The sequence below is a fragment of the Macrobrachium nipponense genome, chromosome 26 (genome assembly GCF_015104395.2).
Source record: "Macrobrachium nipponense isolate FS-2020 chromosome 26, ASM1510439v2, whole genome shotgun sequence".
Taxonomy (NCBI): Eukaryota; Metazoa; Arthropoda; class Malacostraca; order Decapoda; family Palaemonidae; genus Macrobrachium; species Macrobrachium nipponense.
The window spans coordinates 19,311,396-19,336,299 of record NC_087215.1 but is presented as its reverse complement, the minus strand read 5'-3'; the positions used below and the strand labels follow the sequence as shown (position 1 = coordinate 19,336,299).

Sequence of the window (24,904 nt, the reverse complement as noted above, 5' to 3'; positions counted from 1 at the left end):
CAGAGCCGTAGCTACTTCTCTTGCCTTCCAAAGGAATATGTCTATCAAAGATATCCTTGATAGCACCTTTTGGAGGAGCAATTCCGTATTCGCCTCACATTACCTCCGGGATGTGAAACGATTTACGAGAACTGTAGTTCTTTGGGCCTTACATTTCGGCAGAAACACAGTTTTGGGGGCTGAAGGTAGCTCTCTCCCTATCCCTTAGCTTAGTTTAGGTTAGTTTTTTATTGTGTTTTTGGTTGATGGTGAGATCTTCTGTGGAAATCTCCCATTCTTTAGTTTAACTGTCAGGGGTTTTTTGGTTAGTTGGTCAGGTGGTGGTCGGTTGCTTTGTTACTGCCATATGTTTGGCTAGATGGTCTTGTCACATTGAGGTCACGTCCCCGTTGACAGAGCATCCAGAGTGCACCAGCACTACAGGTCTACACCCTGGCTGGCAACTCTGATAAAAGCAGAAGCAGGCTTAAGTGACAGTAATCACAGAGTTCTACTTGCTATCAGGTAAGGAACCAAGAAGTAAATCTTTTACTTAATTTAAGTTTCCTAAAAATCCTATTCTGTCTCTACCCACCATCCGAAGGTGGGATTCAGCTATATATATATGACAGGTAAGTTTCATGAACAAAATGTTATTATAATACAATTAAGTTTGTTCATACTTACCTGGCAGATATATATAATTAGAGTGCCCACCCTCCTCCCCTCAGGAGACAAGGGTCAAGAATAAAATATGAATAGAAAATGGGAATGTTCCTGATATCCGCCTCCCCAGCAGCGGCGGGAATGGGTACTACCACCTGGCCGCCCACTACGTGTGCCGCGAGTTTTGAAATTCTGTCGGACGTCAGAAAATACAGCTAATATATATATCTGCCAGGTAAGTATGAACAAACTTAATTGTATCATAACAATAACATTTTCATACAATCAACTTACCTGTCAGATATATACATAGCTAAGACTCCGTCGTCCCCGACAGAAATTCAAATTTCGCGCCACTCGCTACAGGTAGGTCAGGTGATCTACCGGCCTGCCCTGGGCGGCAGACTAGGAACCATCCCCGTTTTTCTATCATATTTTCTCTGTCGCCGGTGGTATCAACATTGTTGTTATTACCTCCTGACTTAGATTCATATTTCAACCTTGATCAACGTTTTTCGGCTTTTTGGTGACGTATTTGGATCGTGGTTTTGGCATTCGCTACTGTGGACTGTTTTTGGAATAACTCTTTTGGATTTTTCTCAGTATGTCTGATTCTACTGTGAGTGTGAGAATGTGTGTGAATGTAGGCTGCAGGGTGAGGATACCGAAAGCTTCGGTTGATCCTCACACTGTATGCCGTAAATGTAGGGGGGTTCAGTGTTCTGCTATTAACACTTGTAAGGAATGCGAGGGTTTTGAATGCAGAAGAGTGGAAGACTTTAACTTCTTATTTGAAGAAGTTAGAGAGGGATAGAGTTAGACGACTGAAAGGTGTGAGTTCAAGGCCTATTGAACCTTTCACGGATAATTCTAACCCTACTGATGTAGATTCTCCCTATAGATCTCATTCTCAGAGTGTTTTTTCGGATTCGGCATCGGAAATCGCCAATCTGAAAGCGACTATTAGAGACATGAAGTCCAAGATGGCTGACTCGAAAGGTAAGCTAGTGATAGTGAACATTTTAGTGAAGTGAGCCCTATCAGTGTTGTGGAGGGGGCGTTTGATCGTCCCTGCGGCGCTCCCAGGCCTAGACCTCTTCCAAGCTCCCATGCCCAGAGGAGAAGGAAAGTTTCGAAAGCCTTAAGGAGGTCGGAGGGAATCCCCAACGGTCAGACGTCCCTTCAGCTAGCTTCTGCTTCATGGCAGCCAGCTCAAGGGCGCTATAGGAAAAGCGTCCTTCGCGAGTGTTTCTCGTCCTCTCCCTCTCCCTCACCTAAACGATGGGTGGAAGGAGTCGAACTTATCGAGACCGCTGAAGCGTCATATGAAGCAAGACATTGATTCGAGCCCAGAGCGCTTCTCGGATGACGCCCCGTCTGCTATTAAGAAGGCGAAGGTGGCGTCAGCGTCACCTGACGCTTATGAGGAAGTACCCCATTATGGCTTCTTTTTCCCAGAGTGATGACGAGAGGCGTCATGCACTAGACGTGGGAGAAGGCGTCAAGAAAGATAATTATGGCGGTTCAGGAACAACTGTCATCTCTTGGGGTGGGAGTTTTAGCGCCCCGTCAGGAAGGACGTGACGCTTCCAATTAAGAAGTCTCGTCCTCTCTCACCTGCTCGAAGAGAAGCTCAGACAGATGTGAAGCTGCTAAACGTCTGGCAGGAGCTTCGAGTTCGAGAACTAGAACGGTGGCGGACGAGAGTGTTATAAGACAAGAAAAACGAAAGACGTCTATTAGAAGTGAAGCGTCATTTCAAGCGGATCTGAGACGTGACGCTCCGTCCAAGATTGTGACGCGAGTAGGACGCCCTTAGAGAGCGAAGCGTCTTCCAGACGCGAAGCGTCATCAATACGTCAACAAGAGACGTCATATCGACGCTCGGGAGAGCGGGAAGCGTCATACAAGACGTCTTCTAAAAGCGCAAGAGAAGCCGCAGGTGGTGACGCCTTCCAAGTCGATCAAAACGGGCGGGAAAAAAGGAAAGACTTTCATTCCCCTTAGCCCCTCTCCTATCAGGAGTTTGTCTCCTCCAGAAGAGAAAGTTCAGAAAAGAGAACGGGAACTCAGATATATCCCGAGTTGGAGGAAAACTCGGATGATGACGATCATGGAAGAGAGGGCTTGTCCAACTATAAGGTATTGACTACCCTGCTTCTTGAGGAATACGGAGACGAGTTGACTCCGGCTGCTCCTCCTTCTCCGCGCTCGCTCTTTTCGAGTGCGAAGGCGAAGAAGCCCTCGTCTTTTGCTGAAGATGAAAAGCCCACCATCTCGATGAAGCGGGCTTTACACGCCTTAGACTCCTGGATGAAGTCGAAGAAAGACTTAGTCAGGACAGTATTTTGCATGCCTCCAGCAAGGTTAGCTGGGAAAAGAGGCATATGGTACAAGACGGGGGAGGATATGGGTATCGCTCTCCCTTCTACAAACAGAGGCAGATTTTTCGACGTTAGTTGACGCTTCAAGGCGTCCAAGTCTTAATTCTGCTCGTATTACATGGAGTATTTCAGAACTGGATCATCTCCTCAAGGGACTTTTCCATGTATTGGAAGTCTTCAACTTCTTAGATTGGTCCCTTGGGGTGATGTCCAAGAAAGCTCACGATTCACAGGGAATCGAACCTGAAGCCCTGTTATGCATTTTGTCTTGCATCGACAAAGCGGTACAGGATGGATCTTTTGAAGTCTCTTCATTATTTGGAGCAGGTCTTTTGAAGAAAAGGACGGGTGTATGGCGCCTTCTTAACAAAGGCAGTCTCGCATGCTCAGAGGGCAGCTCTACTGTATGCACCTCTGTCTGACTATTTGTTCCCTTCTCAGTTAGTGAAGGACGTGGCTCACTCTTTAACTGAGAAGGCGACGCAGGATCTTCTGACGCAGTCGGCTAGGAAGAAGAAACCTGCTTTAGTTTCTGACAAGAAAGAACCTAGCTCTTCTATGCAGCCCTTTCGAGGTGGTCCGATCTCCAGACCTCCCGCAAGAAGGAAGGCTCCAGAGAAGAGAGGTAGGTCCGCCTTTCGTCCCTTTAAAAAGGGAAAATGAAACATTTCTCCTCCAAGCACCAGTAGGTGCCAGGCTCCTGGGATTCGTGGAGGCCTGGACACTGATAGACGCAGACGCGTCTTCATTGAATATCATAAGGAAGGGATATCGTATCCCTTTCCTGAATACTCCGCCCCTAACGTCAATACCAAGGGAACTATCAGCCAAGTACAAGGACCCAGTGCTGAGGGATACGCTTCGATCGATGGTGGAACAAATGTGGGACAAGAGTGCAATAGAACTAGTGCTGGATCAAAACTCCCCGGGGTTTTACAATCGCCTTTTTCTAGTGGCGAAAGCCTCGGGAGGCTGGAGACCAGTACTAGACGTCAGCTCTCTGAACAAATTTGTTCAGAAGGAGAAGTTCTCCATGGAGACTTCTGCTTCAGTCCTAGCCGTCATTACGACAAGGAGATTGGATGGTGTCTCTAGATCTCCAGGACGCCTACTTTCACGTCCCCCCGATCCACCTTCGTCTAAGAAGAAGTACCTCCGTTTCATGACGGGGGGGGGGAAAGGATCTTTCAGTTCAGAGCCTTGTGTTTCGGCCTGTCCACAGCTCCTCAGGTCTTACAAGCCTGATGAGGAATGTGGCGAGATTTCTTCATCTCAAAGGAGTGAATGTCTCTATGTATCTAGACGACTGGCTCATCAGGGCCAGATCGGAGAGACAGTGCTTGGAGGACCTAAAGTTAACTCTGGATTTGACCAAGGCGTTGGGATTGCTTGTGAACCTCGAGAAGTCTCAGCTGACCCCCAGACAAGACCTAGTCTATCTGGGGATTCGGATGGATTCTCGGGGTTTTCGAGTTTTTCCTTCGCAAGAGAGAACCGCAAAAGGTTTGAGGATAATCTCTCTCTTCTTAGAGAAGCAACAAACGTCAGCGAGGGAATGGTTGAGCCTTCTGGGGACGCTTTCCTCGCTGGAACAATTCTTCCCTCTAGGAAGACTTCATATCCGTCCACTTCAATTCTTCCTCAAGAAGTCTTGGAGCTGGCAAAACCGGGAAAAACAACTGTCGGACGTTTTTCCCATTCCAGTGGAGATAAAGGCACACCTACAGTGGTGGTTGCTACCTCTGGAAGAGAACAAAGGGATCTCTCTAAGAACACAGAACCCAGACCTAGTGTTGTTCTCCGACGCGTCGAGACGGTTGGGGGGGGGGAGCGACATTAGGCTCAGAGGAAGTGTCAGGCACCTGGGAACCAGCACAGGTGTCCTGGCACATAAACTGCAAAGAGCTCTTCGCCGTACACCTGGCCTTGAAGAGCCTAGAACCTCTGGTGAGACAAGGTATTCGTAGGCAAGTAAACGTGGACAACACCACCGCACTTGCCTACATTCGGAAACAGGGAGGGACACACTCCTCGTTCCTTTACGAACTCACGAGAGACCTATTACTTTGGACGTCTCACAGGAACATCTCCCTGCTGACAAGGTTCGTACAGGGAGTAAGGAAGTGAGGGCGGACAGGCTCAGCAGGAGGAACCAGGTCCTTCATACAGAATGGACTCTGCACGAGGAAGTGTGTCTCGATCTCTGGTCTCTGTGGGGAACTCCTCATGTGGATCTCTTCGCAACATACATTTCAAAAAGGCTCCCAGTGTTTGCTCGGTCGTGGAAGATCCAAGAGCGATTATGGTTAGACGCCTTCCTGCTAAACTGGTCTCGAGTGGACGTTTACGCTTTTCCCCCATTCAAAATCCTGGGGTTAGTAATGAAAAAGTTTGTGGCGTCAAAAGAGACGAGGATGACATTAATAGCCCCCTTTTGGCCGGCCCAGAAGGAAATGGTTCACGGAGGTGGTAGAGTGGATCGTAGACTTTCCAAGATCCTACCAGGAAGGACGGATCTTCTCAAACAACCACACTTCAAGAGGTACCATCAAAACCTCCCCGCTCTCGCTCTGACTGCCTTTCGACTATCGAAAGACTTGTCAGAGCGAGAGGCTTTTCTCGCGAAGTGGCAAGCGCGATCGCGAGAGCTCGCAGAACCTCCACTACGAAAGTATACCAGTCGAAGTGGGAGGTCTTTAGAAGGTGGTGTAGAGCCAGAAGTTGTCCTCCTCCTCTACCTCTATAAGCGGAAATTGCTGATTTCTTGCTATTCCTGAGAGTAAAATCTCATTTAGCCGTATCCACAATAAAGGGATACAGAAGTATGCTCTCGGCTGTATTCAGGAACAGAGGATTAGATCTGGCAAATAACAAAGATCTCCACGATCTCATAAGATCTTTTGAGACTTCAAAGTCTAAGGAAACGGCCAGTACCTCCGAACTGGAACTTGGACGTAGTCCTCAAATATCTGTCTTCGGCTAGATTCGAGCCTCCGCATCTGGCATCATTTAGAGACATAACTAGAAAATGCCTATTCCTTTTATCATTAGCGACGGCAAAAAGAATTAGTGAGTTACAAGCTCTGCAGGATAAAGTAGGATTCAAGGGAGACTCGGCTATTTGCTCGTTTAAGACCCTGTTTTTAGCGAAAAACGAGAATCCCACGAATCCCTGGCCTAGGTCATTCGAAGTTCAAAGGAATGTCGAGTCTCGTAGGCAGAGAAGCAGAGAGGTCTCTATGCCCTGTTAGAGCTCTGAAGTTCTATCTTCAGAGGAAGCGTCAGTTGGGAGGCTCTAGACAAGGTCTTTGGTGCGCGGTAAAGACCCCACAAGACTGATGTCCAAGAATGCTCTAGCGTTCTTTGTAAGAAACGTCATTACGGACGCTCATAAGGTCTGTCCTGACGAACAATTACAACTATGAGAGTAAAAGCTCATGAAGTAAGAGCGGTTGCGACGTCTCTCGCGTTTTTATAAGAATATGTCGCTTAAAAACATTATAGATACGACATATTGGAGATGCAACTCAGTATTTGCATCTCATTACTTGAAAGACGTGCGTGTGACGTATGAGAAGTGCTTTTCTCTAGGTCCTATCGTATCGGCAGATACGATTCTGGGTACGGGAGCCGACACCAATCCTTAAATGTATATACTTTTCTTCTTTTTGGATATGGTCGAGTCTCTTCGAACAATGGAGGACTTAGGCTAGCACGGGCGGCCGTCTATGTTGTTCAGTAAGAGAATTCTTGTCATATCCAATTAGTTGAGTATAATTTTTTTTTGAAAATTATGTATGTGTGCGTAGTGGTTTTGAGTTACGGTTGTTGTGACGAGTTCGGGGATAACTCGTAACAATCTTTAGTTCTAACATATGGTTAGGATCAGGTGGTCGGGATGGTTGTGTGCTCCTTCATAAGGTGTATTGTCATATAAGTGGATCAGCACCCATTGACAAAGTCCTTTTAGGCTTTGCCGAGTAAGTGGGTAAGACCCCATCGGCAGACCCACAAGAACTCTTGGCCATAGATCAGATATCTCGCTAAAGTTTCTTGAGGTGATGCAGACTACTGGGCAAACACCCACGAAGTCTACCACCCTATAGGTAGGAACCAAGGTTTTATTTATACCTACAACATATGTTGTTTACCTGTCTATTCCATATAGTAGCTGTCTCTTACCCTCCACCGAAGGGTGCCAATCAGCTATGTATATATCTGACAGGTAAGTTGATTGTATGAAAATGATATTGTTATGTTACAATAAAGTTTCATACATACTTACCTGGCAGATATATACAATTAAAGGCCCACCCAACCTCCCCGCAGGAGACAGGTGGAAGAGAGAAAATATGATAGAAAACGGGGATGGTTCCTAGTCCTTGCCGCCCAGGCAGGCGCCGGGTAGATCACCTGACCTACCTGTAGCGAGTGGCGCGAAATTTGAATTTCTGTCGGGGACGACGGAGTCTTAGCTATGTATATATCTGCCAGGTAGTATGTATGAAACTTTATTGTAACATAACAATAACATTTTCTGAATTTGCTTGATATAAGTTAAGTTCATTTTACTATTGAATCACTGGAGTAAGTGTACTCAGAAGACCTCAAGATTTCTTTCATAAGTTCTTGGTAAACTTTATAAGTTCTTTTTGGTTAAGGAACCTTATCATTGGTTTGATTAGCTTAAGGGTTAAGTTTGAGCAACTTTATCAATTTTGCCTTGTAGGTTAAACAGTATTCATTGTAAGAAGTAAGCTTGTTTCTTTTTAGGAACAGGTATTAGGTATCGATGGAAGCTCATCAGATGATGATGATGATGAGGAGGAGGAGGATGATGAATTATCCAAAGATAGTGAAGACGAAGAGGAAGATGATCCTGATCAGCTATACATGGAAGATGATATTGTTGACACCCCTAAGAATGAAATGCCTGATGAACGAGCATGGGGCAAGAAAAAGCATCGTTACTTTGGCACCGATACAGCTGACGAGAAAATTAAATGTATGTACTCTCTAAAGATGCATCTTTGAAGAGACTAGCTAGTCTTATAGGCCCCTTTTCCTTTTGTGTGTGATGGATTTTCTTAACCATGCAAAAATTCATGTCTTAAAGGAGCTATTATGTATTTCTGTTTCTGTTGGATGTAGGTAGTTTTCTCTCTGAGTTCTTTATATTGGTTGATTTTGCTCTTGCTCAATATTTTAATAGCTGCATGTAATATCAGAAATGAGGCGACTAGACAATATAATCTTCATCCAGGTTTCTTTGTAGTGTTTTTTACATTTTTAGTCAAACTTGAGTGCTGCTTCATTGACGTTACATTGATCAAATCTTTGATCTTCAAAAAACTTACCTTAACATGTTGTACCCAAATGTAATATAACTATTTACTGACATAAGAAATGACTTGCTTCTTTCATTTGTTAAGAAAATAGGAGAACAGTAGGATTTTTCTAATGCTCTCATATTTCACTCGGAAAAGCTAAGGTATACATACATTTCTTTTATTTTAATCCTATGTTAGGGAACGTACTCAATCAGGATGAGGAAGTGGCTCAGCTTGAAGAAGAAACAGCCAGGAAGCTACAGGAACGAATGGCTGCTGAACTAAAGGACTTGGTGTCAGATGACCTTATTCTTCAGGTAAGTTATGATGCAGTGATTTTTCTTAGTTGACTTTTGTACTGTATTTAGAATGCTGTTAAAATGGTCTTTGTTATAAAATTGCTTCTATATCACAAAATGTGTATTGAATATATTGTAACTGACTTACATTTGATCAGTTTTTGAAACTGTACAAAGCACTGCAAAGGCGAGAAACACAACATTAAACAAAGCTTAGCTATCTGTATGTAAGAATGAAAGGACAGCAGAAAAATTTACATATGTTATATGAGGAAAATTGTTGATGTTTTTTATTTCACAGTACCCTTCAAAGTATTCATTTATAAGTTTTCTATGAATTATGCAGTTTATTATTTAATGTATTGAATTTCTATCATATTCTACAAGGCTGATGATAAGGATGAGAAGAAAGAGCCTATATCAGATTTGGTTGAAGCTGATGTTTCATCTCTCTCCCGCTCAAGAAAGTTGCAACTGTTGAAAAGGGAATCCCCAGAGTTTTTACCTCTTATTGAAGACCTTAAAAGTAAGTGGCTTGATAGTAATTGGTACATTTTGATGTCTAGGATTGATTACTGTCCATCCTTTTAGTATTATATTTTCTTTTACCCTCATCATAACATGGCTGATGTGTGTCTAGATACTGTTATTTAGTATTTGAATTAACTGGGGAATCAGTTGTTAATCCAGTGGGAATATGCTCTGCAGTCTTGTAGATATTGTCTTCCCTTTTTTTCAAGTATTCATTTACAAAGTAGGGATCTCATCTGATGAGAATGTTGCTAGGTCCATAGTATCATTGTCGGTGTTGTTGAATTTGGTTCATTTTATTTACGAGGGAGTTTTACATTTTGACCTCATTGCACTTATTGCAATCACCTTTCCTGTACAATGAATAGACCTGTGTAATTTGCACATAAATGAAGTAGACCTATGTATCATGATAATAATTTAATAATAGTTATAATTGGATAAAAGGAACGTTTCCTTTAAAAATCTAGTAATTTTTGGTAAAGGACAAAATGGGGATTATTAGTAATGCAAAAGATATTTAATTAGAGTACAGATATTGTCTTTGAATATTCCATATTAAAGGATAGCACTTTAATTCCCTTCTGTATCCAATTATCAGGCAAGTGTGAAGAGCTTAAGTGCATCCTGGGTCCACTGATGGAAAAAGTAGGAACAGGAAAAATTCCTGATGGTCCTGTGAAGCAGTATGTTACAACAAAGTACCGATTAGTTCTGAAGTAAGTCATGCATTCCTTGTAATGGTGTTGAGTCCTAATTGCCTTCTTTATCATCTTGGTCATTTCCAGTACAGGCAGTCCCTGGGTTGCGACAGGTTTGGCTTATGACGTTCCGAGGTTACAACGCTTTTCAATTATATTTATCAGAAATTATTTCCAGGTTTACGACACATGTTCCAGGGTTACGCCGCCTCTAACGCTGCTCTGGCAGAAGAAATATGACACCAAAAATGCTAAATAATAAATATTTGAAGGTTTTCTTGATGAAAAATGCAATAAGAATGTAGTTTACATAGTTTTGAATGCACCCAAAGCATTAAAAGTAAGGTTTTCTTGGGATTTTTGACGATGTTCTGGCTTACGACGATTTTCAGCTTGCAACGCGACTCAAGAATGGAACCCCCATCGTAACCTGGGTACTGCCTGTATTCAGATGTTGCCTTCGTTCAAATACTTCTTAATTTATGTTGCCTTATATTGCAAGAGCATATCTTGTGTTACAAGTCTCACCACTCGCCCATGCAAGCATATATATCGTGTAATAAGTCTCCCGACAAGTTCAAAGTATCTCAGCTGGAATTGAGTTTCTGGACACCAGATTACTGTAGCTCCCTCATTTATGATATCTTTCAGTCTCATGCAGCAGTGAGGCTCTTGATTAGTTGTCACAACTCATCAGAGTTTCTGTTTTATGTATAAATGCCCATGTCATTGCATGTTAAAGAAGTACATTCTTGATACAAATGTCATAGATTTTTTAAATTGTTTAATAGTCTTCAACATGTAGTCCACCAATCTGTTTCATCTTCAACCAAGGTTTTGCAACTATGTTTCTTATTGTCCAGGTAACAGTAGGAGTGTTCATCCTCATCTGATGTCTGTCCTTCCAATGTAGCATGATACTCATCATCCTCCACCTCACTTTCTCTCTTCAACATTGTCTCTTATTAAGGTTGGGAACTAAAATCCTGAACCTCTCTTCTTCATATGCTGTTCCAACTTGTAAACATTTGCATAAACATTTGCAAGACCCCTTGTTTTGCATCTCCTATTAACATCAGATGATATACACACAAAAGGTGCTAGGGACCTTCCCTTCTTCCTCCATCACTTCATTCTAGATCTCTTGTTGCAATACCATATTGTCATTTTAGAGTATTCAGGATTATTGGCCTGTGTAATGCATATACAGTATAATCATTTGGCTGATACTTTATGAGAAATTTTAAGGTTCATGAGTGACTTAGGAGTCAGTACGTATAGAGCAAGAAGATTTTTACATATATTTATAACTTGAAATTATGCTGTACAAAAAATAGTAATTTTCGGTATTTTTAATCTTTAGATGATCCTTTTGAGAATTGACACTTTTGTTTGTACATTGTACAAATGTGTTTATGTGTTTGTGATATTCATCCCTTTACAATATGGTGTTAGCTACAAATCATTAGTAAGCAGAAGTATGTTTTGAGTCTCGCAAGTAAGTATCCCCTGTTGAAGGACGCATCGTTACTTACATTACCACAAATAACATTGGTGCATGAACTGATTTTTAATGAGGTGGTACTGATATTTTGTTACCATTGTATTTTTGGTTTTTAATCCTTTTAGCATCAATTTGGTATGCTTTCATTAGACCTCTGTTGTAGGATGTATTGTGTTTCCCCTTGCATTGGTGTAACCTTGAAAATGTTACTGAAATTATTAATATGTATTGATATCCAGTACATTACAGCACCCCCTTGTCACTTTAAGGGGCAGGTAGAGCAAAGCTATCATATTTTTTATGCCGAGTCAAATAAGACATCAGAATTTACAGAACCAGAAAGAATTTGAATTTGATGCCCTATTACTCTACAGTTATGTGACGACAATTAGCATGTACATGTTGGTGAAGTGCAGCACAAAAAATGTGAGGGACCACCCTGTGATTGGCAGACTGGCGCAGTATCGACAGTTGCTAAAGGTAGGTCTCCTGATATACTTTTAATATAATAGTAAGATAATAGTTTGATACTTGAACAGCATTTGAAACTGTTCTAATTATGAAAGACTTAAGTAACATAAGTTGGGATAGCTTATTTTTCACTATCTTTAATAAATTGGTTTTAATTTTTTCATGCCCTGAGCCCTCAGTTTTCTGTAAATATTTAGAAGGAAATTAAACTAGGAAATTCTTTTGTTTTGCAGTTTATTTTTACAATAACCTAAATGAGAATTATGTTCCACTGCTTTTCCAGGAATTGGAACCTTGTGACAACAAATTAGCTTCACACCTTGGACAACTTCTAAGTGATGCCTCTGAAGAGGAAGATATAGTTGATAATAAAAAGAAAAAGAAGGATAAGACCAGGTGAGAATAGATACATTTTTAATTTGGACTGAATTTTATACTTATTACAATAGACAAACAGTTCTTCAGTTTTTGATGTGTAAAAGCAAGTGGTGATCTGTAAGATTTTCTTCAAACAGGTACTTGCCATGATTTTCCTTATTTATACAGTAATGCACTGAATTTTATACTGTACTAGCCTATTAAAGTAACTTTAACCCCAGGAATGGGTAGGTGGTGGTGGGAAACTTCCTAGGTACCAACTTATGTCCTGTTATACTACAGAACCTTTTTCAGATACTTGCTATTGTTCATTTATTTCTTTCTCTTTTCTGTCTTGTGCACTTTCGGCCTGAATTTTCATCTGGTTATGGTTTTCACATATGCCTTTTCTCCGTAACTTTTGAGCTTTCATACCTGTTGTTATAGAGTTATTTCTGTATCTGCTACACTTTAAATTAACTGCTCATCTTCCCTTCTTATATGTCCAAATCTTCTGAATCTTTGACTCTGTACATATATTTAGAAGTTATTTTAAGCATAATGGAGCATTGGACTGGAATCATATTTATTTAGAGTTATCTTTAAATTCTTATTTCAAGGCTTATAGGGGACTTTGCATTTGTTTTATTACACCAAGTTGATTTTTGACCATTTTCCAGTAAACCGAAGAGTAAACCCAAGAAGTTACAAATCTTAAACAAGAGTAAGTCTGCCAAGCTTGAAGAGAAGAAAAGACTAATGGCTTTACTCAAAGAACCAGCTCAGGAAACATTGGTAAAAGCTAGGAGAGAGGCAGAAGAGGCATTGGATAATGCAGTGGATCCCAGCAGTGATGAAGAGCATTATGAGCAAGGTGAGTATTCTCCGCAAAATTATGGAGATCATATGAGACTGATCATTCCATTTTATGACTTACTTTTTGATCTGGTTTCCACTTTTTAGTAGAAGTTATTGTTTATACACGCTTTTCTAAGCACTCAAGACAGTGGCCCTAATAAGGAGTGAAATTTGTTGCAAGATAAAATGAGAGAAGTTGAATGTATTAGTAGGAACAGACTAAATGGAAAGGATGAATAGTAAAAGCAGATGGAATTGTTGCTGTATGGTATTACCATCTTTCAAGGAAAAGTGAACGTAAACTGCATGCCAAATTTTAGGTGTGAAAAGTGTGGGAAGGATAACCATCTGTTTAGAGGTGAATAAGATGGGTGTCATGAAAAGAGGAGATTTGGGAAGAATGATATCAGAACCTCCATGTTATACTTTGTAATCTGCCTGCATAATGTTCTTACAAAAATTGGGAAGGCTTTAGCCCATACCTTCATCCTAAGTTAGGTCCAATGGGTTTTAGATCATCTTTGGCAGCTTCATTCCTTCATTTGCAGTTGGTATTCCACACTGTATTTGTACAGTTTTGTGATAGATTTATCTTCCCTTAGTTTTACCTCTTTTCTTTTCTCTTGTTCTTAAACTTTCTATTAGAAGTCTGCCATGTCTTTATTTTGACCTTACACTGTTTTGTGTGTGTTTGTATTAACAGACTGAACTTTATTATGCTGTAGTGTTTTGAAATTGCAAGTAGTACAGGTTAAGAAATAATAGGTAATTGGTAAGTGATAAGAGCAACAGTTAATCAGGGCTACAGTTAATGGGGATTCCTCATTGTACAACCAGTATGTTGTTGGAATTGATTTAGAAATGTCTTCATATCCCTCATGATTAACCTTGTTATATTTTCATTGTAGAAAACCCTGAGCCTGAAAAGCATGCATTGGATGCTGATGAGAAGCGTGCTATAGGTTACACAATAGCCAAGAATAAGGGTCTTACACCATATCGTAACAAGGACCAGCGGAACCCAAGAGTAAGATACAGAAACAAGTATACAAAGACGTTGAAGAGGAGAAAGAGTCAGGTATGTTGTGATTGGATTGTATAAAAATACAATATGATATGAATTTGTTGTAGTATGTGTGTAAATTCCTATAGATAAAGTGTAGTAAATAATGTCTTGCACTATTTTCTTTTTTAGGTACAAAATGTGAGGAAGGAGGTCAGCCGTTATGAGGGAGAAATGACTGGCATTAAGTCTCATACAATCAGAAGTATCAAGATAAAATCATAATGCTTTTGTTCAACACTTTTATTACACGGTAATAAAATTTGTATTGGTCAGAATATTTTCAATATACCTACCTAGAAGTTACCATTTAGGTTAGTTTATGTAGTGAAAAGCATAAGTCCTATTAATACTGGTAACACTTGTTGATAGTACTATCACTTTCTTATTTTGCATGTTACAGTGCCTGGGTACCATTCAATAGTTATCATCATGTAAGTAGTGCAGTTCTTGATTAATTACCATGGCATTGCTATACTGCACTAAGAATTTCCTATGGACTCAGATGTTTATTATAAAGAATTTAGGAAGACTAACTGTCAATTTAGAGGTAAATGACACAGGTTACATGAGTGAAGAGATGTGCGAAGGATGAAATCAGAATTTCAGTTCCGTAAGTGTAAAAGAAAAAGTTCAGAGTAGAAGAGAGACAAGGTAATATATGTTAGAGCATTAAAAGATAAGAAAATACATGTATAGAAGAAAAAATGCAAAGGCAGAAATAGGACAGTAGTCTGAAAAGTAACTAAAAGAAAAAATTTAGTAATACGACGAACTTGTGAACACAGACATGAGGGGACAACGAATAGAGATTATGCAAGAAGAACCTTTGGAAAGATGGAAAGTGGTAGAGGTATCAGGTTATCAGGTTGGTTAAGTGATTTGCTAAAAGTAGCTGGAGAACTAGAATGGGAAAAAAGTGTTATCACAGTGTATAGAAATGGTATTAAATTAAAGGGGTATGCTATGACTACTAAAAATGTTGGAGGAAAGCTCAGAGAATCATTTAGACTGACGATAACAGTTTGTTTCATGCATTGGAAGTCTGTGACAAAGGCTGTCTTTATAATGAAGCAACAGAAATACCATACTAATAGTTAAGACGTTATATTATATAATATTTGTAAATTTTAATATAGTATGTGGTGAAGTACCAAACAAGAAATTGAATGGACATTACAGGATCACATGACCAAAAAACCATTTGGCTATTAATGTAACTATTAGCATAAAACATGGTCTAGAATAAAGACAGTGGGAGATTGACCACAAGAATTTAAGGTTAGTGGTGGTTACTATCAAGGATCTGTGGTGAGTTTTTGGTTTTTATTTTTTTTATTGGGGGAAGCTCAGAAGGAATGCAGAAAAGAAGAGCCCAAGGATAGAAATGTTGAAAATGTATGAAAGTAAGAAAATAAAATCAAACAATTACGTAATTGCATGATGGCTGCTGGGAAATCCAGTAGGGAAAGTATCCTTGAGGTTGCGCTGGAGAGATGCATTTTTCAGTGTAACAGTATTAAATTTTGCAGAGCATCATTATCACAAAATTTAAAAGAAGTAAGAGTTACATTTTTAATGTCCAAAATAAATAAAAAAAAGAAAATGGTGAAGAGGAGGCCATGTTGTGGAAGGACAATCCTCGGAGAACATTTCTAGCACTGTTGTTGCACACTGAAACATGAATATGCTATTAAAAGGATGGTGAGAAAGACTTTCAACAGTCTAGATGAAAGTGGAAGAGGTTACTAGACTACTGATGAAGAAGTGTATATCAGTAGTAAATAGAGCAAAAAAAGATATGGTGCAGGTATAAAGATTGTAGAGAGAATACTGTATGCAAAGAAAGTTTATGAAATTTGAAAAAATCTGCAAAAATCCGTGACTCATGGTTGAAGTACTACTCTCATTTCTAATGAAATTGCTAAGAGCAGAGTTGTCCAGAAACTGGAAAGGGAGATCAGTTACTCAAAAAAGTAGTAGATATGGAAGTAGCAGGGCAAAGACAAGTCAAGAAGCGCATAAAAACAAGGAGAAAGAGTTCAAACCAGGTTGGAATTTATGCAGAAAATGTATAAGGCATGAAAGATTTGAGGGAACTCATTTCATATCAAGCCCCTTGAGGAGAGACAGTGATGTCAATATTACACAATACGTACATGCTTCTTTCTATAGATAGTGTTTAGATAAATGAGACAATGACTGTTTGATGTTATGTTAATTTGTGATTTTTTTTTCTACTATAAGGTAAGAATTACAGGTCAAAACAGGATGGTACGTTTTAATAAGAGTCGATATTGAGAAGGTGTATGACAGAGTACCGAGACAAGCAATTACTTAGAAAAAAAAGTGAAAAATGCAAGGTCACTAGAAAGACATTTTGAGCTTATAATGTTATTGTATCTTACTTTAAGATCTAGTGTGAAGACAATGGCAGATACATCAGAAAAACTTTGAGATAGCTGTTAAGGTCAGATCTGACCTCTTTGCGATTTACCAATTTGCTGGACAAAAAGTGACTTGTGTTGAAAGATGGAAGATAAGATTGAAAATTACTGTAAGCAAAAATAAATCTGAAAGTGATGCGAATTGAAGCCAAGGGAAGAGAAGCTTGGAAGGTGACCATGTGGAAGTTGTGGGAAAAATGTCAGGGTGAACTGGTACTGGGTCAATAGTAGCCAAAGTTGAAATTCAACAAAGGAACTGTTGAATCATCTCTCTTTTACTAAGGTCAAGTGTTATATTTTATGTAAATGAAAGTAAAAGATTGAAGATATAATGAATTATTTGCTTAGTATACATACAAAATATGGCACAAGAATGATTGAAAGGATGAGCAAATTGGAGGTATAAAGAAATGGTAAAAGGGCTATAAAGTTAAGACAGATCATTGCTCTGGGTGGGTTTGATCATGTGGAAAGGATAGAGGAAAAAGTATAATTTGAAATTTCCAGAAGGATAAAGGAGAGAAAGAACCAGTAAGTTATGAATTAATGGGTCTTAGAACATATTAGTACAAAGGTGCTTTAATATTCAGGAAGTGACAGTGCACGAGAGTTAAAGGTGAGAGGTGAAATGTGTACGGAAGTTTAATGCACTTTAGATTTTTTGTGGTGGGACTAGTGTAGTGAAAGTAGTTTGCTCATTTTCTTCCTTAATTGAGCCGTAAATATATGCATGTAGCAATGATCATTGTCATGATTTTTCTTTAATTCGTAACTCACTGGCACATTGTCTACAAACTTAAGACATGAATATAAAATGTTCCGTTGCTTTCAAGGTATTTTTTTTTTAGCTCTACTTTTTCAGAAATGTGTTTTAATGTTACTGGATAGTCTCATCAGCCTGATACAAATAGCAATCATTGGAATTGAGGAGGGAGAATTTATTTTAGGTAAGTGGAGGTTCATATTTGGTAGTGCATTGAATTTTTGTATGTAAAGCAAAGGATATAATTTCTGTAATAGAAGAAGTTTTACATATCTATGAGTACATAAATACATGGCAAATCATAGATGAAGCAGTAAAAATACTAGTGTAGGTAATGGACTGAAGCATATTGAGATGGTTCAGTCACAATGAAAAGAATGCTGATTCTAGGAAGGATGAGAGGAAGACCTCGAAAGCACTTGAATATCTATAAAACGTGGAAGTGCATGCAAGATGGAGATGAATGTTTAGTGGATTAAGGGGTTCAGTGCTCGGGGAATTGGCCTTCCCTGTGTGTGTATGAAATGGCTAACGCTGTGGAAGTTTTCTGCTTAAGGTGTCATCCATGATTCAGCAGGTGTATGGAAGTGTTGGTAAAGATGTACATCGTAGGGTGGAAAAATTTACTGGGAATAACTGGGACAGTTTAGACTAGAGAGAGAGAGAAAAAAAAGTGCTGCTCAAGTGCTGATGACAGTTGTGTAAGACGTGTAATGGAATTGATAAGGGATATGGAATGAAAGAAATGGTTTATAATGTAGTGGAGAGAGAGAAATCATTGATTTTATGTAAAGGTTGGTGTCAGATGTAAGTGGCCCCTCCTATGAAGGACTAGTTTCGTGAATGGTCTGACAAAAAGTGTCAAGGAAGCTACAAATATAGACGGAAGTTTTGTAGTGGAAAATGTGGACTTCGATGATGCAGAAATAGTTGGTAATGAAGAAATACTATGGAGGCTGGCAAAAAAGTTTTAACTGTGCTTTAAAAAGATGGAAGTGAATATTTGCAAAAGTAAGAGTACGTAGAAAGATAAATGGATGTCAGGTAGATGGAAAAATGAATGTTGGTATAGATGGAGGATAAATAGTTATTATAATGATAGTTGGACAAAACAAGTGTATCCATGTAAATGAAGAAGGGAGGTAACAGCAGCTGTGCACAAAGGTCGGTAGAGAACAAGAATACTAAAGGATATAAAAAGTGGAATATAGGAAAGGACTGATAAGGTTAACGTCTTTCATGAAGGTGAAATGTAGCTTTAGAGCTAAAGTAAAAGATAGTACATAGATGGAAACAGTCGAAATGTAGATCCGTGCCATTTTGCTATGAAGGATAAACAGTTGAAATGGATTAGTGTTTTCCTGCATTTTTGGTTACTGAGAGGGAGTAACAAAGAATAGGCCGAGTGAAGGGATGTCTAATGCAGAAGCCATGGTCTCCCATGGCTTCTGCATTCTGGGGAGAGGGAGGGAGACCTAAATGGTTTTGGGTCAGTGGAAAGGCAGAGATGTTTGAATGGAAAGGCTTCAGTTTAAAATGAAGGACTTTAATGTGTTTAGCAGCTGATATTGGGCAACTTTACTTTTGAAAGCTCTGGGATTAATTTGAGTGTTTTTTGCTTTTGTCTGGACACATCCTTTGTAGGGTAAATGCTTAATGATTATATATATATATATATATATATATATATATATATATATATATATATATATATATATAGTATATATATATATATATTTGTGTGTGTGTGTGTGTGTGTGTGTGTGTGTGTGTGTGTATTGTATCAGTGTGTTGATACATTTTTATACACGTGGACACTAAGGATATTTAAAATGAAAGCGCAGGAATATATATATTTTGTAAATAATTTTATTGAGATAGTCATTTATCACAATTCATAATTTAAATAAATAGACTCTATAGAGAGGCTTTAAAAGCTTATTGAAGTAGAATATCACAAAAAAATTCCAATGAGTCTGAAGCTTAAATAGCGATTGGGAAAAAAGGAGGATAATCACCGAAGAAAGAAGAAAATTGGAAGGAGATTGGTAAAGATGAGAGGAGACAATAAGCGGAGACTTAAAAGCCATCATGTTGCAACCGAAGTGGCCAGATATGTTTGGTCTAGGCTCGGCGTTCGCAGATGATGGGCTTGGTGTGATGGCAGGCGACGTCGTGCCATTTGATTCCGTCGCGGTAAAAGTCGTTGAGCACGGCAAGGCAGGCTTCGTTACCCTCACGGTTGTCGGGCTGTGGCACGCGGTTACTGGAAGTGATGAGGTTAAATTGATTAAGGTGTCGTTTTGGTGATCGAGGGGTCATATATGGGATGTTATAATGACTGACACAATTACATACGCGAATGTTTGTGAGCATCGTTGCTATAATGAGAAACAGCACTCTTTTTGCCTAGGGGTTTTTTTAATTTGTGTTCCGTAGAAAGTTTTTTCATGATGTGAATTCCTGTTTTCTTAAAAGCGTAAAGGAAGACTGCTCAGACATACGAAACCATAAACTACAGCAAATTTGACGCATGTCCATCCTTCTTAAACATAATTACCAGTAAACTTACCCTCCAGTGTGAGACCAGTTGAGTCCACTGAATGGTCCTCCGTTAATCCAACTCCATCCAGCTCCCTGCTTGACACCTCCGGTCCAGATGTATTCTTGGCGGTCTGCGGTTTAGAACAACGACATTTCATGAAAGTCTGGAAACTTTAAGTTTGAAAATATCATTCAGTGCGAAAGAAAGAGTAAAATGAAATAATTTAGCGTGTACACCCACGGAGGAAACGTACGGCGTAAAAACACTAAGGTGACAATTAGCAAAGCAAGAATAACTGGAAATGACCGTAAGTAGTACACGGGGAAATGGGGGAAACAAGGCAGTAAATCTTTAATGTTAAGAAGTGACTGATTGCAAAGGGTTTTTATGCAGAACTCATTCGAAGGGAAGATTATTCCCTTCCAAACTAAGAAGTTTGACATCCGCCTTCGATCCCATTCTACTTACGGGATGAGATGACTCCGTTGATGAAGCTGTTCTCGCCGCCGGATTCAATGGCCACAGGGCCCCATCCACCTCCGAGGGCGTTGCAGTAACCGACGGCTTGTCCGTGGACGTACTTCCTGCCTCCGTCATGGAGCCATGAGTAGTGGTATTCGCTTCCGCCGTTGCTGCCGTCAGCCTATGTGAGGAGGAAATACTGCCATTGAGAGACCCCCCTCAGAGGAAAGATAGTGTTTAAAGAAGTTCGCTAGCGAGACCCAAAGCAGAGCGCGCTCTTGGGAGGAAAGTTTCGGAAAAGTGTTTGGAGTTTTGCCGATAATAACCTTTGAGGAAAGATGTATGAGAGAAAATACTTTTCAAGAAGGAGCTTTTAAGAAAATTTTGCTTTTAAGGGAAGGGCTCATTTGAGATACAAACTTTTAAGGGCGAATGAATGATCAGAAATAGGTGGTAGGCTTATTTGCTACAGATTTTCCTTGAACAGAGGAATTATGATTGAGGAGAATACAGTATCCTTAATGATACTGCTGATGAGAACAAATTTACTGACAGTCATCTGACTTGCTTCAAATTATGACAGATAATTTTTAGAATAGAATTGGCATATTTGATATTGCATAACAAAGTTTACAAGGACTATGGTCAACGTTCGAGTCACCGGAATGAAATATCAATCATATTAACATTTTCGAAAAGAGATATATACTTACACCGCCGGCGTTACGACCACCCGAACCGCCCCTGAATCCTTGTGATGGGCGTTGCCTGAAGCCCTGTTGAGGTCTACGATTGAAGAACTGGGCGGAGGCGACCGCCACCAACGTCAGGAGGAGGAAGTATTTCATCTGGGGAAGGAAGAAGAAGAGTGGGGTTGAGTTATATTTCAAAGTTTGCATCTCTCTCTCTCTCTCTCTCTCTCTCTCTCTCTCTCTCTCTCTCTCTCGTTCGCTGTTGCTAGCCGGGTAATTTTCCAGGCGCGGGTGGAAAGGTAGAGTCGGGTAAACGAACAAAATGTCGTGAAGCGTTTCATTGAGATCATCTTGAATGGCAACAAATTTGTCACCCTCTCATAAACGCGGCCGAGTAATCGTCTCGGATTTTATACTTTCATTTGTTTGTTTCGACTCTGTTTTTTTGTTCTGAGTTTTAATTCCACACGTGAATCCCATGGTATACCGATTACATTCGTTTTCTGTAAATTTTAAAATTGGACTCAAATCCCAAACAAGTTTAAGTGACTTCGTAAATCAAGGGAAGATGTGCGTAACATTTAGCCATCCCTTCTAGGCACCGACGCCAGTTGTTTTCCGGTTGTTAATCTGCCTTGCGACTTGTTGAGCAATGATGACGCCACACTTACGACGTTGTCGAAAGGAGAGAGCATTGCGGTCTTTTTAAAAGTCAACAACTTGAATCATTATGTTGATTGCTGGCCTGCAGCCTCTTTAAAGAGCTGTGTGTGCTGTGTCATTGTTATCGAGCTAGCGAATGCTTTCATTTTAAAAATGACTTGGTGTAATGTGAGAGAGAGAGAGAGAGAGAGCGCACGCAGACAGTTGTTGGCTAAATACATGCAAATATGTAGCACATGAAATTGCTTTAGGGTTGTATCTTTGTATTTTGTGGATTTAACAATTCCTTTGAAATTTAACTTGTTTGATTTCAGTTTAATTTATATTTTATTAAAGATTAGATATTAGCTTCTCAATCTAAAAGTTTTTACATCGTCGAACGTATCAGTTATTCTATTTAGTAGGTGATTTTTGTATCGGATTTATTACTTACTGTATTGCTCAGTTATTTTCAGTTATTTTCTGACAGCTGAGGACGTGAACTCATTGTAAGGGTGTAACTATAAATCAAAACTGTTTTATCCGGGATTGGAAGCCGCTTTGGTAATTATGACTTATCGTAAAGCTTTGGGAAAAGATTCCGAGATTCTGATCGTTCTTTTTAGGTCAGTGGAAAAATGTTGTTCAATATATATATATATATATATTATATATATATATATATATATATATAGATATATATATATATAATATATATATATATATATTATATAATATATAATGTGATCAGTCAGGGAGGAGGAAATCCCCGAGATCACCGATTAAAGAAAACGGGCGTGAAAAGCCGCCAAGTGTCTTCTTGCTATATGAAAATAATATAGTATAAGAATAATTACAGAAAGCGATATGAATGTAACCGTGGAAATAGGAGTAGTATTAGTGGCAGGTGACTATTTTCCTCTGTGATTAGGATGACATGAATCGGCTCAGTAAGTGAGAAAGCGAGAGTTAACCTTCAGAACGCTTAGATTTTTTTTTATTGCTACCATACAAAGTGACTGTGATGACTTGCAGAAATGTTCGTGGGAGAGAGGGGGGGGGGGGGCGGTTATAGGACGGGATGGTAGGTGGGTGACGATGCTGGATCTTCTGTTGAAATATGACTTGTTTTTATTTATTTTTTTAACAGATGCGACCAAAATCTCTTATTCTGTGACTGATAAACTTTCGTCAATGAAGTTCGTACAAGTTATCTTATATATATATATATATATATATATATATATATATATATATATATATATATATATATATATATATATAAATCTGCGCAAAATGAGCCTTTTGATCAGTGCGTTAAGCTATAGTGCACACAGTTTGTTATATATACATGTAAATGTATATATATATATATATATATATATATATATATATATATATATATATTATATATATATATATATATATATATATCATATATGTATGAATATAGTCTGACTTTCATTTAGAATGCTAAATTTGTCAGCTATTGTTACGTACACTTCTCTATTTATTATTTCTGATAAATCTAAAGATTTTTTATTTTATCAATTTCAAATCACGATTTCTTCTCGCAAGATTCGTAAATGTTTGCGGATCTCGGTTCAGTCACTTACAGTGTGTTTTTTTTTTTTTTATGAGACTTACTAGAATTAGTCAGACGAAATTCTTATCGATATATGTTGAAAAGAATTAGTTAGAGGAAATTCTTATCGATATATGTTGAAAAGAATTAGAGGAAATTCTTATCGATATATGTTGAAAAGAATTAGTTAGAGGAAATTCTTATCGATATATGTTGAAAAAATTGTATAGTTCGTCTGGCTTCGTAATAAATGCAATCTTGCCAGAGAGAGAGAGGGAGAGAGAATCTCTCTAGGTACGATAGAAGAGAGAAAAACGGAAACTGGAAAAACATTTTGAGACATCAAATTAAATACATTTTTAAGCAAGTCGTTTCGTTACCACTCAAAAAATGACTAAGTTTTGCCAACCACTGAAAACTATCACTCTTTAAAAAAATAAAAGCTCACTTTGAACATATTCTCATAGAGTCACTGTGCACACATAAAAAGAAGTTACGGAGATAGATCGGTAGACGAGAGAGGGGCTTCTACTTACCTCGAGTAGCAGCAGAAGACAAGTGCTGTCTCTGACTCCTGATCGCGCCCTTCTTATACTCGCAGTCCATCTCGGTAGAGGTACTAGGTCAAGGTCGTTGGCACGCGACGCCACAGGAACCACGCCAAGCGCGATGCCAGTTTCCATCGCTCTTTCCACCAGGGAATCCGAGTTTGTTTTTTTTTTCTCCGCGGGAAATGTCCGTTGACAGCAATGTGACTTTGATCTAAGTATTGTTTGCGAGTCTCATTCTGTTTGGTAGACTTGCATCTCATGTAAACAAGGCGGTTGAGGAAACGATTTGCATTTAATTACCTCGTTGCTCAAATCCACTTCCTTAATTGAGTTCCACTCAGACCAAAAATATAAATGATAAAGAAACGTATATTCTCGGTTCTTGCCATTTCTCGTTGGAACGATAAACATTAAGATTTATTCGTAACGTTTTTCAATTTTTACTTCGTAAATTTCGTTTTTTTATTTTGTCTGGAGTCTATCAAAATTTACATCTTGAGGGGGAAGAAATCGTTGAAATGCGGAGTCTTGGAGAACCTTGTGCGATTGATCGATTTATGGTCATTAAAACTGGCGTTGCAACACAAACTTGAGTGAATTCATATTCGTGTTCAGTCATGAATTTATTTTTAAAGAACCAGGATCATATTGTAACATTGTCTTATGCATGTGAGGGACTTTCATGAACTACACTTGTTTTTGATCACTATTTACTGTTGCGTTTAAATTACTGGGTAATTATTTACTTTCCTCTCTCTCTCTCTCTCTCTCTCTCTCTTACTGAATATACGAATTCATGACTGTAGTTTATTATTATGTATATATATATATATATATATATATATATATATATATATATATATATATATATATATATATATATATATATATATATATATATATATATATATATATGCACTACAGTTAATTTTCTTATTCAGTAGACGCAACGAGATAGACAGACAGACAGATAGATAGACATAGATAGATAGATAGATAGAGAGAGAGAGAGGAAAATAATTAATTATCAGTAATTTCAACGCAAAGTGAATAGTGATAAAAAACAAGTTTAGT

At 38.9% G+C, this 24,904-nt stretch overlaps 2 protein-coding genes across 3 annotated transcripts in view; one reads left to right on the top strand and one right to left on the bottom strand.

Moving 5' to 3' along the window:
* LOC135200029 (something about silencing protein 10-like) overlaps nucleotides 1-14,421 on the top strand; it is a 29,686-nt gene extending 15,265 nt beyond the window's left edge. Inside the window, exons 4-12 of the mRNA XM_064228262.1 lie at nucleotides 7,803-8,034; nucleotides 8,558-8,676; nucleotides 9,046-9,184; nucleotides 9,791-9,908; nucleotides 11,769-11,874; nucleotides 12,149-12,261; nucleotides 12,903-13,096; nucleotides 13,989-14,158; nucleotides 14,276-14,421. Coding sequence (XP_064084332.1) covers nucleotides 7,803-8,034; nucleotides 8,558-8,676; nucleotides 9,046-9,184; nucleotides 9,791-9,908; nucleotides 11,769-11,874; nucleotides 12,149-12,261; nucleotides 12,903-13,096; nucleotides 13,989-14,158; nucleotides 14,276-14,368 — 1,284 coding nt within the window. The 3' untranslated portion in view covers nucleotides 14,369-14,421. The remainder of the gene's footprint in view (nucleotides 1-7,802; nucleotides 8,035-8,557; nucleotides 8,677-9,045; nucleotides 9,185-9,790; nucleotides 9,909-11,768; nucleotides 11,875-12,148; nucleotides 12,262-12,902; nucleotides 13,097-13,988; nucleotides 14,159-14,275) is intronic.
* Nucleotides 14,422-19,200: 4,779 nt separating this feature from the next.
* LOC135200028 (asialoglycoprotein receptor 2-like) lies at nucleotides 19,201-23,981 on the bottom strand. Of its 2 annotated transcripts, none has more exons than XM_064228260.1 (5): nucleotides 23,816-23,981; nucleotides 21,074-21,208; nucleotides 20,367-20,541; nucleotides 19,926-20,028; nucleotides 19,201-19,619 (listed from the first exon to the last, which is right to left on the bottom strand). In XM_064228260.1, exons 1-5 carry the CDS (start codon nucleotides 23,960-23,962, stop codon nucleotides 19,478-19,480), a joined length of 702 nt encoding a protein of 233 aa, XP_064084330.1. In that variant the 5' UTR covers nucleotides 23,963-23,981; the 3' UTR covers nucleotides 19,201-19,477. The 2 variants fall into 2 exon arrangements, with proteins under 2 accessions (XP_064084330.1, XP_064084331.1); XM_064228261.1 differs by lacking the exon at nucleotides 23,816-23,981 and adding an exon at nucleotides 23,728-23,751.
* Nucleotides 23,982-24,904: the final 923 nt, after the last annotated feature.

Bases quoted from the DNA above. Each gene is read 5' to 3' on its own strand.
- LOC135200028 (XM_064228260.1), bottom strand. From the start codon at position 23,962: ATGGAAACTGGCATCGCGCTTGGCGTGGTTCCTGTGGCGTCGCGTGCC. The intron at 20,029-20,366 runs GTAAGTAGAATG...TCTAAACCGCAG, and splicing joins CAACGGAGTCATCTCATCCC to ACCGCCAAGAATACATCTGG. The intron at 19,620-19,925 runs GTAAGTTTACTG...CATCACTTCCAG, and splicing joins AACTGGTCTCACACTGGAGG to TAACCGCGTGCCACAGCCCG.